Source organism: Micromesistius poutassou (assembly GCF_964030765.1).
Source record: "Micromesistius poutassou genome assembly, chromosome: 9".
NCBI lineage: Eukaryota > Metazoa > Chordata > Actinopteri > Gadiformes > Gadidae > Micromesistius > Micromesistius poutassou.
This window is the reverse complement of record NC_140279.1, coordinates 18,563,957-18,582,000: the sequence shown is the minus strand read 5'-3', so window position 1 is coordinate 18,582,000 and position 18,044 is coordinate 18,563,957. Positions and strand designations below refer to the sequence as shown.

At 48.5% G+C, this 18,044-nt stretch overlaps 2 protein-coding genes across 5 annotated transcripts; one reads left to right on the top strand and one right to left on the bottom strand.

The window, feature by feature from the left end:
* The first annotated feature begins 308 nt into the window (after positions 1-308).
* dnajc19 (DnaJ (Hsp40) homolog, subfamily C, member 19) lies at positions 309-3,212 on the top strand. The gene is made up of 6 exons (XM_084473369.1): positions 309-445; positions 1,182-1,233; positions 1,825-1,898; positions 2,105-2,184; positions 2,275-2,345; positions 2,831-3,212. Exons 1-6 carry the CDS (start codon positions 443-445, stop codon positions 2,893-2,895), a joined length of 345 nt encoding a protein of 114 aa, XP_084329495.1. The 5' UTR covers positions 309-442; the 3' UTR covers positions 2,896-3,212.
* A 116-nt stretch (positions 3,213-3,328) lies between these two features.
* On the bottom strand, positions 3,329-17,828 carry fxr1 (FMR1 autosomal homolog 1; the record flags this gene model as incomplete). Of its 4 annotated transcripts, none has more annotated exons than XM_084472639.1 (18): positions 3,329-5,236; positions 5,581-5,672; positions 7,148-7,225; positions 8,141-8,350; positions 8,454-8,581; positions 8,705-8,798; positions 9,003-9,249; positions 9,752-9,847; positions 11,194-11,303; positions 11,552-11,630; positions 12,129-12,299; positions 13,611-13,727; positions 13,870-13,963; positions 14,231-14,379; positions 14,845-14,916; positions 15,126-15,219; positions 15,697-15,749; positions 17,745-17,828. In XM_084472639.1, 18 exons carry the CDS (start codon positions 17,811-17,813, stop codon positions 5,036-5,038), a joined length of 2,154 nt encoding a protein of 717 aa, XP_084328765.1. In that variant the 3' UTR covers positions 3,329-5,035. The 4 variants fall into 4 exon arrangements, with proteins under 4 accessions (XP_084328765.1, XP_084328763.1, XP_084328764.1 ...); XM_084472637.1 differs by having other exon boundaries at positions 9,752-9,838; positions 17,745-17,813; XM_084472638.1 differs by lacking the exon at positions 7,148-7,225 and having other exon boundaries at positions 17,745-17,813.
* Positions 17,829-18,044: the final 216 nt, after the last annotated feature.

Here is an 18,044-nt window from a genome sequence, read left to right as displayed (position 1 = left end):
TGTCTACCTTAGTACGGATAAGGCGTGGTTTGTGTTGAACAACGTTTATCTTATGAGTTATTGAAAAGAAAACATATTGAAAAAAAATATTGAAATTTAACAAGAAAAATGTACGTTGAAAAAAGTATCGACTTTGACACCAAAACGTCGAAGGAAAAGTCGAAACGGTCCACCTGCCGAAGCCACATAGGACCCGCCCCCGACTGTCACTCAGCCACAGGCCCCGCCCCCCTGCCGCGCTGCCGCTCCACCAGACAGCAGCGTTTCCGGCGCTTCCCTGGCCTTACGACAATTGATTCCGATTTACGGCAGATGCATTACGACACGCGTTAGTTATCAGCATGAAAGGTCAGTTGTGACAATAATACGAAGACGCATGGTCGGTACGTTCCGGTGACCGATCGTAACATCAACTCAACATTACATCAGCAGCAGCAGCAGCATGGTGAGTGGACCCCGGTCTGTTCCTAGGACTGTCACTGCGACTCTGCTCTGCTGGGTGGAGTTAGCCGACGAGCTAGCCGATGCTAGCTGGTGTTTTTGATCACTGACCTTGTTTCTGTTGTCATCAACATCATCACACCATGCGTGGGTTTACTGACGACTAATAACGCGGATACACGTTCAGCCCGCATGTTGAGGGGGATAACCGAAGACTTACACTTACAGCAGGAGGTCACCAGCCGACTGCTGCACAACACAACACACACGTCCTTCAGAACGCGAGGCTCTCCTTCTGAGATGATGTTCTCCTGTGATGTTCTCCTGTCTTCTCCTATGACGTTCTCCTGTCTTCTAATGGTCTCCTCCTCTGTTATGATGGTTCCTGTGATGTTCTCCTGTCTTTTGATGTGATGTTCTCCTGTCTTCTGATGTGATGTTCTCCTGTCTTCTGATGTGATGTTCTCCTAATGGTCTCCTGATGGTCTCTTGATGTTCTCCTGTCTTACTGATGGTCTTCTGATGTGATGTTCTCCTGTGTTATGGTGGTCTTCTGATGTTCTCCTGATGGTCTTCTGATGGTCTCTTGGTGTTCTCCTGTCTTACTGATGGTCTTCTGATGGTCTTCTGATGTGATGTTCTCCTGTGTTATGGTGGTCTTCTGATGGTCTCTTGGTGTTCTCCTGTCTTACTGATGGTCTCCTGATGGTCTTCTGATGTTCTCTTGATCTTCTCCTCAGGCGAGCTCCGTGGTGGCGGCGGGATTGGCTCTAGCAGCGGCAGGATTTGCTGGTAAGAATTATGTTATTGGGTTTTTATTAAAAATGAAGAGTGTGTATAGTATCGCGTTATTGTCTCTGAAGACCTGGAGGACACGGGCACTAGGTCCAGAGATGTTATTGATCCACATGGATATTGATATTGATTGTGTGGTAACCCGCCTCGGGGAGTGAACCCGCCTCACTCGAATCAGCACACAGTTCTCTTACATGTTGAGCCACAATGTCAATCAAACAATAAAGTGTCTTTCTGTAAAAGAACAAAATAATGAACGGGTGGCACAGCCACAACGGCTGGACTCTCTGTTCACCCCAGCCAAGAGAGAGCCCCGAATGGATGTGGAAGCCTGCTCCTTTTAAGCAGGCTTCCTCAGGTGCTCTGCATCACGTTGATTGGGATGGGGCCGGGTTGCCACAATTGGGGGGGAAAAAACGTCCTGCTTGTGTGTACAATAGCACACTTGTATTTGTCTTAATCCTGTGTTTCACATACATGAAACAAAGTTATCCAATGAAATCACTATTTATGGTAATCATATACAATATATTAGTAGTACGTTTAGAACCTATTCGCTAACCCCCTTGTTTATCTTTATCTTTTCAGGACGTTACGTGTTGCAGGCAGCGAAACACATGGAGCCTCAGATGAAACAAGCCATACAGAACATCCCCAAATCGGTGAGAAATAATCACGTGTTCAGACTGAAAATATCTAATGTAGATTATTGTTTGAAATGTGGTGTGATGTATCATCACTATACATTTATTGTTGATTTTGATAAGCATAACATTAACGGGAGATTAATAAGACATATGTGCCTTCAGGAGTTTCATTTGGTACTTTATCCACCAGTTGAGGAAAAAGGGGTGTGTTTGCATTGCAGGCGTTTGGGAATGGATACTACCGAGGGGGATTCGAGCCCAAGATGACGAAGAGAGAGGCAGCACTGGTTTTGGGCGTCAGGTGTGTGGCCACTGTTTGACATTATTTTCAGACCATCCCACAGGACGGATAATAGTGAACCTGATGTTATTTTTTTGCTTTATATTGCAGCCCCACAGCGAATAAGAATAAGATCCGGGAAGCCCACAGAAAGATGATGATTCTTAACCACCCAGACAGAGGTAATGTCACCAGACGGCGCCTATGAATTCATCCAATCCTACAACTCCCGTGCCACATATCGATGGTCTGTGTGGGCGACCACGTTTGTCTGTTATGCAGAGTGTAGGTGATACCATCTCATGACATGCATACATACTCACTAGGTATGCAGATTTAGCCGTGCGAAACATGGCTGCAGATGTCATTCCTGGCACACACAACTCCTATTGCAGACATGTTTGGTTGTTTCAATTGATAAGGCTGCATTAAGTTTATAAATCCTGAATGCAACTCTTTTCAGTGGCAATATGTGTGTGTATAGTGGTGGGAGCCAGAGAGCAGTTGCACAACCTTAGAATGAGAAGTCTTTTTGAGCTGTAGGTCTCTTATGATGGCTCTCTTGTTGTCGTGCACACCAAAAAGGTTGCAAATGCCCAGGTTACAATGTGGGTCTGCTGTAGTTGAGTATCTCTATTTTGAACTTGACCTGTCTTTGCTCCTTCAGGTGGATCTCCATACCTCGCCGCCAAGATAAATGAAGCCAAGGATCTGATGGATGGGCAAAAATAAACAAGTGTCTGGGTTTTCTTTTGTCACATTGACAATAATTATTGCCTATTCTCTGTATATTCACCTGGCCAGGAAACACCAGAGTACACCATGTGTTGTACAAACATTTGTCTTAAACTATGTGATTTTATGATTCTTTCTTGTAGGTAAACAGGGATGGCCCTGTTTTAGCTCATACAATTATCCACTTGAGTAGTTTTGTTTGGATTCCTCAAATGCTGTATAACATTGAAATCAAGTTACAAATGGTATTTGGGAGTCCACTGGACTTAACATTGCCCTGTAAAAATTAGGTACATTAAACATTTTCCAACAAATTATTGTTTCTTTAAATTATTATGATGGTGCCTACCATTCAACATAAACACGTATGACCTGTTGCCAAAGAATGATTCAACGCAGATGCATATTTAGGTCATTAAGTGAATTTAGACTGTTTTAGATCTTGAGGGAAGATCATGTTTATTTAAGAACTACCTGCATACAAAACATATTGCACATCAACCAACCAGAATGATTCTTAAAAAAACAAAACAAGAAAGTACTGTAATCGCCCACAAAAGAAACCACTCAGGGAGTCACGACACTCAGTAGTCCAAATTGTCATCCATCTTAAAATAAACAAGCTTATTAATGCCAGTTTTAGTGTCAAGAAGGAGACAGCCTCACTAACTTAAATACTGCATGTTTTTTTTGTTTTTTTTGTTCCTTTAAATAAATAAATCTTTAGTGAAACAGTCATGACCATGTCCAGTCTGTGGAAGAACCATGAAAATGACATCCTGATCTGGGCGTGGTGTCCCAGAAGCCTCTTTAAAACACCAGGGATGCCCACTGCCCGGAACGGGCACAGAACGAACAGAAAGCATAAACCATCTTTAAGGTAAGGGGCAGAGAACATTGTGGTACAGACCCTGTTACTTAAAAAGAAAAATAAGTCTTTGCATTGCACAAGTTAAGAGACTTCTGAAGGTTAGATAAGGGTCTCTAGCCCTTCGCCTCCACATCGCCTTCCCTTTGTTCAACCAGAACAACCTCACCTGCAGCTCAGCGTCACGATGTCGTAAGGAAAACCAGCCCTGGCAGCTACATCTCAGTGTTTAAAAAACAAACATGAACATGCCAGTTTTTGACGCACTACGGTTTGAACACTACGCTTATTTCAACAAACAAACAAACAAAAAGAAGTAACAATTCAGTGCAAAGAAAGAACTCTTCTACTCGTTTTTCATTTTTCCAGACACATAAGTACATAACATTTCCTCCTATGACGGAAAAGCGGTTGCATATTGAAATAAAGTAAACAAAGCAGCTAACATATCACACTCCTCAACTCAACAGATAGATACAAGAGATAGAACTAGACTCACTGTCGCCCACCAAACAGAAGAGCTGACACCTGATTTTAAAGAGATCGCCCCCCCCTGAGATTCCCTTGTGCCTCGGCCCCAGCCTGCCCGCGGAGGGTAAGGATGGCGTTTAGGGACATATAAACAAGTTTCCAAGCTGGCAGGTCCAGACCAGGGCTAATGCAGGAGGAGAGATCTCAGAGGGTACTTTTATATGTAGCCAGGCAACGACATGTTGAATCTACACTCAAGGCACGACAGCTGATCACGTGTACGGTTGGACACACTCTGACCAGGTTTCCAGTAAACGCTAACATGCTGTGTTTGTGTTTCGCGGCCGAAATGGATCATTTACGAGTTGAATTTGACGTGGAAAACGGTGAAGAGTACAGCCTAGTTCACCACAGCACGGGTCGGACTGAAATCCGGTCAGAATTATTTCAATATTGTTTGTCTATATATTTTTTTTTGTCTCGTCTTCCGTCCCGCCTCGGCCTAGAAAGATCCTCGGAGAGGGAGAGGGAGAGTGAAAAGTGCAGTACATAGAGATATCTGTGAGTTTGTATGTTTGACTATCTTTGGCAAGCTCGTACATGAAGACCTATAGTAAAAACAGTGATAAAATGATCAGAGAGCCCGTGGGGATATCCAGAACTGTACTGGGGGGGTTCAAATATTTCAAACAAATGTGAAAAAGCAAAGGCGGACGTGGTGTGTTCCACTCCACCTTTGAGGCCATTTGAGTATTGAGCATGTTAACAGAAACAACCCTAATCCCATTCTGCCGTTAATTAGGAGACGCCGTTGACGGTGGCCTGTGTGTTGGGGTCACCCTGGTGGGAGGCTTTGGTCGGCCTCTCGGTGGAAGACTTTGGCGACCGGGCCTTGTCGGTGGGGGGGTCCTTGGCACCGTCCGCCGTCTTGCTGGGAGTGCTGTTGGTGGTCTTCGGGGCGGTGGGCGGGCTATTCTCAGCAATGTCATCCACGTGAACCTGAGTGGGGGGGGGGGGGGCATTTGCGGACACACTTTAAGACAATACAGGTACTCTAAAAACACAAGCTGTACACATTATAATGATGCTATTAATGAAGAAAAACAAAATGTATAATGCAATCTACGTTTATAATAGAGGCGTTTACATGGAGTCGTGTAACTAATTTCAATCTTGCTGTTTGAATTGAATTTTAAAAAATGACACCCACTTATCCTTGATATAAATCAAATCAACTTGTGCACAATGGCTTATTCTGCCATTACAGGGGGATGGACTACAGCGCAACGTTGAACTATTGCTACAGTGTACAGTGAAACGTAACCCGTTGTGTGTGTACTGACCACTTCCTTCTTGTTCTTCTTGGTGTCCATGCCGGCTGCATTCTGTCGACTCTCCGAGTCGGCCCTGGAGATGTAGTCAGCCACTGTCACGGCTTGGGGACAGAGAGAGAGAGAGAGAGGCTGTATTTACCAACAGAGAACATTGGGTTCCACTGAATCCCCACGATCATATAACCCAGAGGCAGGTGGGGTGACGTGATTGATGGTTAGCGTGTAGCAAGCTTTACACCCTCCTAGGCCCTCTATTATTAGTCATGCTAAAAGTGCAGGATTGCAAGGTGGACTGATTTCAACTTTAAAAAAAAGTAGCAAATCCTCTAATCCACTAATGAACAAAGGAGGCCTGTTGAGAAAATCAGGCCAAGTTGCACTTTGGCAATATGATGCATATTAACTCACTGAGAATTAATATCAATAAACCTGTGAAATATATATTCACATGATATTAGAAGGAAACACTGTTTGAGCTAGTCACTGCCCACTATCAAAAAAACCCACTACATTGATCCCAGGTTTTGAGAACTGCGTTTGAATGGAGAATTAACCAACATCGATTCATAGCCAGACTATGTTTGGTCTGGCTTTCCTTTAACTGCTACTACTGCTAAGCTTAAGAAGCATCGCAGTGAAATCGATGGAGACTCGTGAAGGAAAGTGTCTCAGACCTACTCTGAGCACTCGATGGACTTGAGTCTGAAAATGTAACGAGAACACACAGAGAGAGTCGATTATAACGATGAATACTCTGAGGAATCCCTAAAGGGATCGTACAGAAACCAGCTCCCTGTGTCCTGAACGTGCACGGCCATTGTGTAGCCCATTCCTGTTTTGTAGCTTTGAGCTCCGGCGGATTCGACGCGTTGGCTGCCTAGCTTTTGGCACGCCGGGCTGATTGAGCTGAAGTAGAACCACAGCGTGTTGGAACACAGACAGCACTAGCGACTCCCACTGCTGGGAACTAAAACCAGCAGACGCCCCGTTGTAATTAATTCACACCAAAGGCGGTTCACTTGTTGTTACATTTGTCATATTGAAAACTAACTCACTACGCCCTGTTGGTACAGCCGTCAGCCCTCTACGAGCTGCAGCTAGCCTTTGCTTCCATTGGAGATACTTGCGGCATATAATTGAGCCCTTTAGTTTTGAGTTCTCAGCGTTCTCGTCTGTACTTCTACTGACACACACACACAAATACCACATCTAGCCAGGAAACGTATGCCCAATAATATACCAATAACCAACGACGAACCCAGTCATAATCAAAGCATCCTTATGCGATACAGTAGCGCATGTTGAGGTCATTCTGCAGGTGTAACAAGGTGGTGCCCAGTTAGTGGATCAGAGAGGTTAATGTCTTTAAGGAGGAGCAGAGGGGCCCCCAGCTGGGACCAGGAGACCTGCCGACAGAGAGCACAGCGTGCAGCAGACCCCAATCCAAGCAGACCGTCAGGGGGTTAAAGGGGGGAACGGGGAGCGGGAACCACCACACCGCGCCAAGCCGTTAGACGTGGAGGATCAGTCGTCCCCGGGGGGAAGTGATGACGTGGTGGTGGTTTGCCGTGGTTACCTGGCTGCCGGGCGTTGGGCAGGCGGTCGCGGCGGCGGCGGCTTCGGTTACGCCGCTGAGGTTTAGCCTCGGGGTCATCTAGGGGGGCGGGCGTGGTCAGAGAGAGGGGGTGGGGGGGTCTTAAAGAGTCTGTGGTGGTTTGGTTTCAGTGCTCCCTGCTCTGACTCTCTCTCGCTCATCATAGAATAAAACTAAAGTGTAAGAACCTCCTGCTCAGACCCGTTTACAGCCCGGCCAACCACAGGAGACCTGGCTGCTGCTTACGCCTTTAAAACCCTCCTGCTGTTGTGGGTGGGAACGTCCGTTCCTCACATCAATGAAATAAAGCTTTCAAGATTTTTTTTACACATGCAATTTTTTACATATTTCCTTCTATGGACGTGTACTGTTCATTGTGTGTGTGGGTGTCCTGTGGGGTGTCTTGTGGGTGTCCTGTGGGGTGTCCTGTGGGGTGTCCTGTGGGTGTCTTGTGGGGTGTCTTGTGGGGTGTCCTGTGGGTGTCCTGTGGGGTGTCTTGTGGGGTGTCCTGTGGGTGTCTTGTGGGGTGTCTTGTGGGGTGTCTTGTGGGGTGTCTTGTGGGGTGTCTTGTGGGGTGTCCTGTGGGGTGTCCTGTGGGTGTCCTGTGGGTGTCCTGTGGGGTGTCCTGTGGGGTGTCTTGTGGGGTGTCCTGTGGGTGTCTTGTGGGGTGTCCTGTGGGTGTCCTGTGGGTGTCCTGTGGGGTGTCCTGTGGGGTGTCTTGTGGGGTGTCCTGTGGGTGTCTTGTGGGGTGTCCTGTGGGTGTCTTGTGGGGTGTCCTGTGGGGTGTCCTGTGGGGTGTCTTGTGGGTGTCTTGTGGGGTGTCTTGTGGGTGTCCTGTGGGTGTCTTGTGGGTGTCTTGTGGGTGTCCTGTGGGTGTCTTGTGGGGTGTCTTGTGGGTGTCTTGTGGGTGTCTTGTGGGTGTCCTGTGGGTGTCCTGTGGGTGTCACGGGTCGCCCCCCCGGCCCCCCCTCCTACCTATGCCGTTCTCACTCATGGAGGCGTTGTCCGACTCGCTCATGCCGTCCATCACCGTGGTGTCCTCGTCCGTGCGGCGTCGCCGGGAGCGGCGGCGGCGGTTGGCGGGCAGGTTGGACTCGCTGGCGTCCGTGTCGGCCGTCTGGTCCGTCTCCGTGGCGGCCTCCAGGGCGCCGTAGCCAACGTTACCGTCGTACTCGCCTCGTCCGGCTGTCACAAACGACAAACCCCGTGGTGTCACTCAGGTCCTCCGCTAGCGGAGACGCTCTCGTACCGTGTGGCGTGGGCGCGTCGAGCGTCCAAACGCTTTTACCTGAGTTGTTGCCGTATCCTCCTCTCCCTCTGCCCCCCGGCCCCCCACGGCCCCCGGGCCCCCCCCGGGCTCCCCGGCCGGCCCCTGGCCTCCTGCGGCTGTCCCTCTGGGGCCGCGGGCCCCTCTCCCTGTGGACAGCAGGGAGCTCCGTCAGCACCACCAACGACACTGGAGTCATTTCATAAAAGACAGATGACGGCCCTTAGAGACGGAGCGTGTCCGCCGTGTAGCCCCCCAAAGAGCCCCCCTACCTGTCCTGGTCCTCTCCGGCCAGAGACCAGTCGCTCAGCTCGTCTTTGCGCTCTGAATCCGTCTCCGAGGCGTTGGACTGCTCCGAGTTGGTTCCTGGAAGAGCGCCACACGACGTTAGCTCAGATCAAGAGACCCCGGACGACAACTGGTCAGTTCTGCCTCCCATCAAAATACTAAATAAATAAACGGGCCCTTTGCCGACTACATTGCTTTTCGCTTTCCTTTGGTCAAACCCCCTACATCTGTGTCTCTCATCGGTCGAGTGCCATCTGCTGCGCGTCACCCTGGGGGCCCTACCGTAGCCAGAGTTCTGGTTGGGGCCCCTGCGTCCGCGGCCCCGCCCCGTGTAGGAGCGGCTGTTGTGCAGGGAGGAGCCGGCGCCGCCGCCGCCCTCCTGGCCGTAGCCCCCCCTCTCCCCGCCGCGCTCCCCGCGGTCCCCGCGGTCCCCCCGGTCCGAGGGCCGGTCCGAGGTGCGGTGGCCCTGGGTCACCGCCCGCAGCTGCTCGTCGATGTGCAGACGCTCCAGACGCAGCTGCTCCACCTCCTGCAGAGGGGGGGGAGGAGGTGGAGGGGGGGGAGGGGAGGAGGGAATGAGCACTGGTACGATTCTTATACACACCGCCAACTATTAGCATTGGTAAACAAGTGACTCAAAGATCCAGCTGAATGAGTCATCTCACACACAACTATTTGCACGCACAAGTGAAGCCGCCGCGTTGCGGTCGGCGTTGCTGCGTGAGTGTGAGCAGGGTGTTTCCCGTGTAAACACAGTTTAATGATGTTAAGAGGCAGAGCACCGGGTTAACTTTGTTTCCCATCATCCCCGCGCGATGATTATCTCAGGAGAGACGTGCGGCAGACCTTTGCAGAGTAGCGTGGCGCTAAATGTCAGCTGAATGTCAGGAGACGTGCATATCGTTAGCGCGGGCTGCAGCCGATTTGCCCAGACACGCGTCTGAGCCCCGTGGTTATAGCGAGTTGTGGCGCCGCTGGTGGAGCGCCGTCACGACACACACGAGGCTCACTCCCCCGGCGGACGTCCTTACGTTGAGGTAGGAGATGTGGTACTCCAGCAGGACCTGGACGTTGCCGATGTTCTCCTTGGTGCCCACGAAGGTGAAGGGAACCATTCCCTGTGTCGGCAACACACACAAGCACAACAGACTTAATTAGCACGGCACCAAGAGTCAGGTCGCCAGGGCAACGGTATAGGGACATTGGGCACTATTTAAACAACGTCATTTCTAGATTAACTAGCTTGTTTAAAAAGGTGCAATGACGTGCCACCAGGTGTGAGTGTGATTGGCCGTTACAGGCCGTTATGGAAATCTGCCCCTTATGACATCACAGGTGGGCGTGTCCACCTAGATGTGTGACGGATAGATGAGCAACGTCTGCTACAGTCCACTGGGTCGGCAGCTGGTAGACTGATCTATCCAGCGTACATCTAGGTGGACACGTCCACTTGTGATGTCATAAGGGGCAGATTTCCAAAACGGCTTGTAACGGCCAATCACACTCACACCTGGTGGCACGTCATGGCACCTGTAAACTTTGACATTCCTTTTGCATGTTCTAAAACTACTACTAAAATATTTTATATAAATAAACTAGCGTTAGTGAATCAGCTGGTCTGTATAATTATTAAATATAGTCACCCTTTTTTTTTTTTATCCTATATAGTAGAAGAAGAATGACATCACTGGCTCTATTGCCGCTTTTCCACCGACAGTACCAGCTCGACTCGACCCGCCATTTTTTGCGTTTCCATTGGCAAAAAAAGTACCTGGTACCTAGTACCTGGTACCGGGTACTTTTTTTAGTACTACCTCCGTCGAGGTTCCAAGCGAGCGGAGTAGGTACTTTTGTGTGACGTAAACAGGCTGCTGGCCACTGCAAACGGGAATAATCACTCAAAGTTATGTTGTGTCCGGCGTGGCTGGAGTCCACGGACCCGCTCCCGAGGGGGACACTGATCAGCTTTTCGCCGCGTGTGTCGCTCCTCCCGGGGCTAGAGTTAGGCTGCGCGTGGGTGTGTGTGTCCGGCGTGGCTGGAGTCCACGGACCCGCCCCCGAGGATCAACGTTTCGCTGTTTAGTTTTAGTGTCGTTCCTTTCCCAGGGCTCGAGTTTCGCCTCCATCAATGTTACCGTATGACAACAACAGACGCGCAGTCATTGCGCTTTTTATTTTATTTTATTTCCCATCATTCCCATCATTTCCCGGGAACCAGGAAATAGTCTTGATCAGATTCAGATTTCCCAGGATTAAAACCTAATGACGACCCCGCCCATGGTGGAGAGGTTATTTTCTACGACCCGCCCACGTTGACGAGGTACTTTATTAGATGGAAACGCGACGTGCCTGGAACCAAACAGAGTCGCGTCGAGTCGAGTCGAGTCGAATTGAGCTGTCGGTGGAGAAGCGGCATAAGTAAACATCACATGTAACAACAGGCGCGTACAGCAGCCCAGCAGTTGATGCTTACTTCCTGCCGCGGCTGTTTGCTGTCGTTGTCTCCCTCGATCCGGACCCGGACCACGCCAGACTTGTCCACGATCTCCTGGATCACCTTACCGTTTTTGCCAATCACCTTCCCTGCAGACAGACGGACAGATTTATGTTCTCGGCCCGACTGGAGCTCGACAGACCACAACACCCACGGGGTACATTACTCCCGGTTGGCTCGCGACGGGGCTATCAAAATTCACTGTTGATACCGTCATTAATTATTGACGACAGAAACAAATTATAAGTAATTCTGAGAACTGGTGACGTTAAAATAAGGGTCAGGTTCTAGGGGATTCTGATCCGGTGAGAGCTTTAGTCTCGTCGTGTCGACCTACCGACGAGGTTCCGGGGGACCTGGACAGAATCCTCCAGGAACTCCAGGATGTTCCTGGCCTTCTTCACCGCCTCCGCCGTCTGAAAGAAACACCAGAGTAAGGCTCCGAGGCTCTGACACTCGAGCAGACCGCCTAGTCCGTCACAGGCCGCATTGTTGTCTGTAAATGTGAGCATGTTAAACCCTGCAGTGGAAGCTGATCTGCTGTCCACTCAGCGCCTGCTAACTTGTCAGGTAATTAACAAGTAAATGTTCTCTTTTTGTTACTGAGTCGCTTGTTTTACTTTACGACCCTACATTTAGTCTAAAGCCATTCATGAGCTAATGCCACCTCCATCAACCTGCTCATGCATTTTCTTTATCTTCTGTAAACCAGATTTATTTTACTTTTCCACATTATTTCACCAATGACAATAAAGCATTTGAGGGGGGGGGGTGTAGTTGGGGGCAGCTATGATATATTTATAAACTAAAAGAAATAGCATTTAACCTTATACGTTATCGTGTTTCTCTTCTGCATGCCTGATCGCAGCGTCGCTATGGGAACACCGAGCCTGCCGACTCAACGGGGTACCGACCTCTCCGTAGATCCTGAACGTCCCGGTCTCCTCGTCCAGCTCGATCGCCGTCACGCCGGGTATCTTCCGCGCCTGCTGGATGTTGCTGCCATGGCTACCGATGGCCAGCCCCATCAGGTCCGTCCTCACAGTGAACTCCTCCTGGAAGGAGGACGCCAGCTGCTTGGAGCTCTGGGGGGGGGGGGGGGGGGGGGGACAAACGCAACAGTGACACACCGGCTTCACAAACATCCACACCTACACCCACGATACGTAACGCATCGTCCACCGTGGTCCTGGAGGGCGTATGGCTGCTGGGACGTCCTGCCAGACTCACACACGGTTTTTACCCGCAGGCCATCAGGCTTCTCACCCAGTAACACTAACCCTGTGGATCATACTGATCACGTGAACACCTCTTGTACCTTAAATCCCTCTCTTTGTTTTGTTGACATTATTAAGTACTGCTGCTAGTGTTCTATTTCTATCATGTTCTATTTTATTTATTTTTGTGATGTAGACTCCTGCTATTCCTGCCATATTTTTGTGATATTTCATTATCGGCACATTCCACTTTAAATCTACAATCTATGATACTTAATGTTCTCCATTGGATACCTATGCTGCACTGGACACATTACTCATTTCACTTTATACCTAGTAGTAGTAGTAGTAATATATATATATATATATATATATAGTATTTAATGTTTCCACTCTTCATTGGACACACATGCTGCATTGGTAGACGTTTACATGTTTATATTCTCTTAAACTATCGATAGTGTTCTTATTGTGTTATTAAATATTATATATTTTTATCATGTATACTTTTTATTATATACATTTTATTATGTTGCTATTCTTACCACATGTTTCTATTTTCTTTCATATATTTATTTGTGTCTCTTTTGTTAATCTATCATGCCTACTACGTATCGTTTGCCTGCCAGGTCAATAAGAACTTCGACGTACAGAATGACCCTCTGTGTTTTCTGAACAAATGACAATAAAACACTTGGACTTTGACGCCGGCTTCACAGACACCCACCCACGCCCACGACACGTAACGCATCGTCCGCCCGGCCCTGGGGGCTTATGGCTGCTGGGCAGGGCTGGGCCATTAATCACATTTTGATCGCGATTTCGATTTCAGAGTGAAACGATCACCAAACTAATATAATCGAGTTGAAACAATTTTTTTTTTTTTTTTTTATAATAGAAATTGCACAACAGCTGGATTCATATCTGGACTTTATTTTCTATTTGACCATTTTGTGTATTTTTTTTAAGGGGAAATTACAAAGTTCTCATTTAAAAAGTGTTGTTTTTTTTTGGAGAGAAATTATGAATAAATGCATCATGTTTTCAAACTCAAAAATAATCGTTTGAATAATCGAGATTTCAATATTGACCAAAATAATCGTGATTATGATTTTTTTCCCCATAATGGAGCAGCCCTACTGCTGGGTTGGGACCACGCTGTAACGGCTCCTTACTGACCTCTAGGTGCTTGGTGGCCTCCTGGTTGCGGGACATCAGCAGCAGCTTGGTCCTGATGCTGCGCAGGTGCATGTCGCTCAGCAGGGAGACGCGCTTCACCGTCGACTCGTTGTTGGACTGCGCACAATAAACGACACGACACACAAACACACACACACGTCGAGGTTAAACACAAATCTTCTGCGGACACAAAAAAAAAAACGACGGTGACATGACAGGACTGCCGAGTCAGAGATGCTGGACGGAAGCGGGACGTTACCATGACAACGAGTTGGCTGGACTGAGGGCAGTAGAAGATGCAATAGGCTCCGACCGCTTTCTTAAAGTCCTTATGGGCCTGCTCATTCTGGCACCTAGAAACAAGAGAAAACTGTTCAATGACACTGACCCAATGCACAGCACTTGAATCATACAACATAGGCAACGCTGTGTGACACCTGTGCCAATACCAACGTGTTAAAACACTTATTTGTATGTCTGTTTATTTATTGCTTTTCATTGTAGCCGAGGTAGACCCGTGTAGTGTGCTGTGGTCATGCTGTCTGCTGCAGATGCCTCTCTGGTACTCGTTAATATCGTGTATAAGTCCGGCAGTATAGATGTGAGGCTATTGTACGTACGCCTCCTGCAGATCCTGGGGAACAGGCACGGTGCACTTGTAGAAGGAGTTCTTGGTGAGCGCCTTGTTGGGGTTGATGGGACGCAGGCGCTCAAAGGTCACGATCTCGTTGTAGGTGGCGTCGCAGGCGGCATACTCAATCACATAGAACTGCCGGGCACACAAAGAGGGCGTGAATAACATACATCCTGCTGGAATGGAATTAACTGAACCAGTGATTTCATTTTCCAAAAGGTTATGATCCAACCGGTCTGTGATTCCTGGTACTGTTTTTGACATTGGGAGAATACCACATCATCAGTTACAAACGACCGCTTAATCAAACGCTTACACCAGCACAGTTCAACTACAAAGTGACCAAACCAAGCAAGTGCATAGTTTGTTAAATAATGTCTAAACAAAGTTTCTCTACTGGACAAATACAAGTTAACCAACAGGCATCTTCACATCCTGTTTAGAATCCGGTTCCAAAGTCTGTTAATAAAACGGTGAGCATTTGACCCAGAGTTGCTTTTTTTAATATATTGAACACAGAACTCTAAATAAGATCCCTCTGGAATCCAGTGTTGTTTTGTTTGTTGTTTTTGTTGTTTGTATCACGGCAGAGTTCCTTACCTCCCCCTTCATCATGCGGACTTTAGCCAACCACCAACCACAGGGCTCCTGCTCATTGGCTCTGGAGAAGATCTGGGAGGACACAGAAACAGAGAACGTGAGTGGGACGGATGAATAAAAGGTGTGTGAGAGTGTGAGTCAGTGAGTGTAGAACATCTAGTTCCCCAGTAGGTGTCCTCCACAACATTCTGAGTTGACGTTCTAGAGTTGCCGGATGGGACCTCGTATGTAGGACCTCCAGACCTCCAGATGGTCCCCCTCTGTTTGACCCCCCAGCTCACCTCCACCTCCTCCCCCTCTCCGATCTCCTTCGGAGCGTCGCTGGGGGGGGGCATCCTGATGTCGTCGAAGGGCACCTGGCGTTCCGGCTGCCAGCTGCACATTGAGAACCACAGCAAATGATTTTGTTACCCTTACACTCTCTTTGGCATGTGTCATTTGAATCGGATCAACCTCTCGGTGTGAATGACGGTCTCTTGTTCAGTATCAACAATCAGTAGCAGAAGTGGTGCATTTGTATTGGCTAGTTTTATTTCAGAGCCAGCCATAGGGCAAATGCACCTAACCCCTACGGCAATATGTAACAGGTTAAAAGAGGAGTTGGTCCAGTCTGATCACAGGGGAAAACAAACTTGTTTGATCACTTTTTCTTTGTCATTTTCTTCTGTGTTTGGCCTGCTTACAATATATCACAAACATTCCATTACCAGCATAGGGCCTAGATAACGGGTGGTAATATGACCTATACTTTTACATTTACAGATCAAATACAATTAATAAGTGTCAAGGAACCTCATCACTTGACTACTCAGTGCTGTCGCAGACAATGTCCTAGTTTCAGTGTAAACGTACTTGTTCTCGAAGGCAATGCTGAGGGAATCATCATGGACATCTCGGACAAAGCCCTGCAAGCACAGACACGCCGTTTTCTTTAGTGGAAATATATAAATTCCAGGAATATACATTATGCATACACCCAGAAAAAAAAAATGGTGGGAAAGACTGGTGTCAGCAATGGTTATCTAACACTACTGATTTAATGAGTATAAGAAATACATGTATCATATCACAGTGAGCCGGCTTTCCTGTAGGCATATAGGTTATGGAGCTAATAATGCCGTCTGTGATATAGGTAACTGTTCACACAGGCCCTAAAGACGTAGCCAACCTTTAACAGCTGGTCTAGCTATCCCTGCATCAACAACTGCAATGACAAAAGTAGTTGCATGCAAATGAAAAGGATTAGCAAAAGGTAGCCTCTAAGCTGCTTCAAGTTCCCTGTCACAAAGCAGCCAGGTACTCAAAAAATACAGATTTTGTTCAACAATAATACAGGGAGCAACATCCACCACATCATCAACAACAGCATGTTGTTGATGATTTTATTGTTTTACTTAAATAAAACAATAAATGTTATCTAGGAACTGTTGATAGTTCCTAGATAACATGAATCAAAGAACACTCATTTTAAGGTGATCTCTGCCATTGAAGCGGGAGTGGCATGTCACTAGCGCTCTTAAGTGGAACAGAGCATTCCAAAGAGCGCACGCACACACACACACACACACACACACACACACACACACACACACACACACACACACACACACACACACACACACACACACACACACACACACACACACACACACACACACCTATCTATAGCAACATGGACATTCCGACTGCTACATGGTGGAAGGGGGAGGCCGTGAGCATTCATAGAACAAGAAGTTCCCAATAAGTTGTGGATGTGAGTGGGCAGACGGGGGGGGCGTGGCGGAGCTCTGGGTGCAGAAATAAGAAAAGGAGATGAAGGAAGGGAGGAGAACAATTGTGAAGAGGACATGTAAGGAATGGTGGGCCGAGCGGAGAAGGAGTGAGGAGGTACGGGTGGGTGGGGGGGTGTGTCTCCGGTCGGCAGGGCTGGAAATAGCGCTGAAATTCAGGGTATCACTGAACCTTTTCAACATGGCAGCTGCTATGGATTGACAAGGAGCAGCTGACACACACACACACACACACACACACACACACACACACACACACACACACACACACACACACACACACACACACACACACACACACACACACACACCTAAAGCATGATGCAGAACCAGACATTACACAGCCATAGCCCACCTACCAACTCGTTTCAGAAGCGTTCCCAGATATCAACAGTGTTTGAGTCGATCAGAGACTATAATAAAAACACTTAAGGCAGATCATTGCGCAGCACTAGCCCTAACCCCGAGGGCCACCGCGGTCTGAGCGGGTTCAGGGAGCACTAACACCCTGAGATCTGAGCGGGTTCAGGGAACACTAACCCTGAGATCTGAGCGGGTTCAGGGAACACTAACCCTGAGATCTGAGCGGGTTCAGGGAACACTAACCCTGAGATCTGAGCGGGTTCAGGGAACACTAACACCCTGAGATCTGAGCGGGTTTAGGTGACACTAACCTCGGCGTTACCTAACTTAGACTCCTCATACAACAAGTGACTGAACTGTCTAACTGTGCTAACCCCGGTCCGGACCGACCACCCCCACCACCACCACCAGGGGACACAGCCCAGCCACCACCACCACCACCACTCAGACGGTGGGGTGGATGATCTGACCCCCCCCTCCCCCCCGCGGTGTGTCGGGGTCCAGAGCCGGAGAGAGCAGCTCGGCTCCAGGTGACAGAGAGAGAGAGAGAGAGAGAGAGAGCGGCTAGCCGGTTAGCCTAGCCTGCTGCTAACCACAACCACACAGCTAACGGTGGTCGCACCGCTCCCCCCCTCCCCCCCCTGATCCGACAGTCCCGATTACAGACCCGCGGTCCACTAGTAATGACTTTAGTGCAGTGCGGAGCGCCGTTCGGTCGCTGGTCGTGTGTGATACGGCGGTATTTACCTTGTAATAAGCCCCGTTGGAGCCGCGGACCTCCACCGACAGTTCCTCCATATTGGATGCGCAAAGCATGCTGGGAGCGCAGGTGCTCCGTCCCCTCCTCCCGGTCAGTAGTTGTAGTTCTAGTGCTTTAACAAAAAAAAAAAAAAAAAAAAGTCCTTAAAACACTGGCAGGCTGGACGCCACACCGCTGGTGTAACGTTGTTTTTAGTCTTGCTAGTTTCGTGCTTTATTTCTGACCACGTTGTTCAAGCTTGCAGCAGTTATGAGTGGTTTCTTCTCCACATAGTGACAACGCCATAT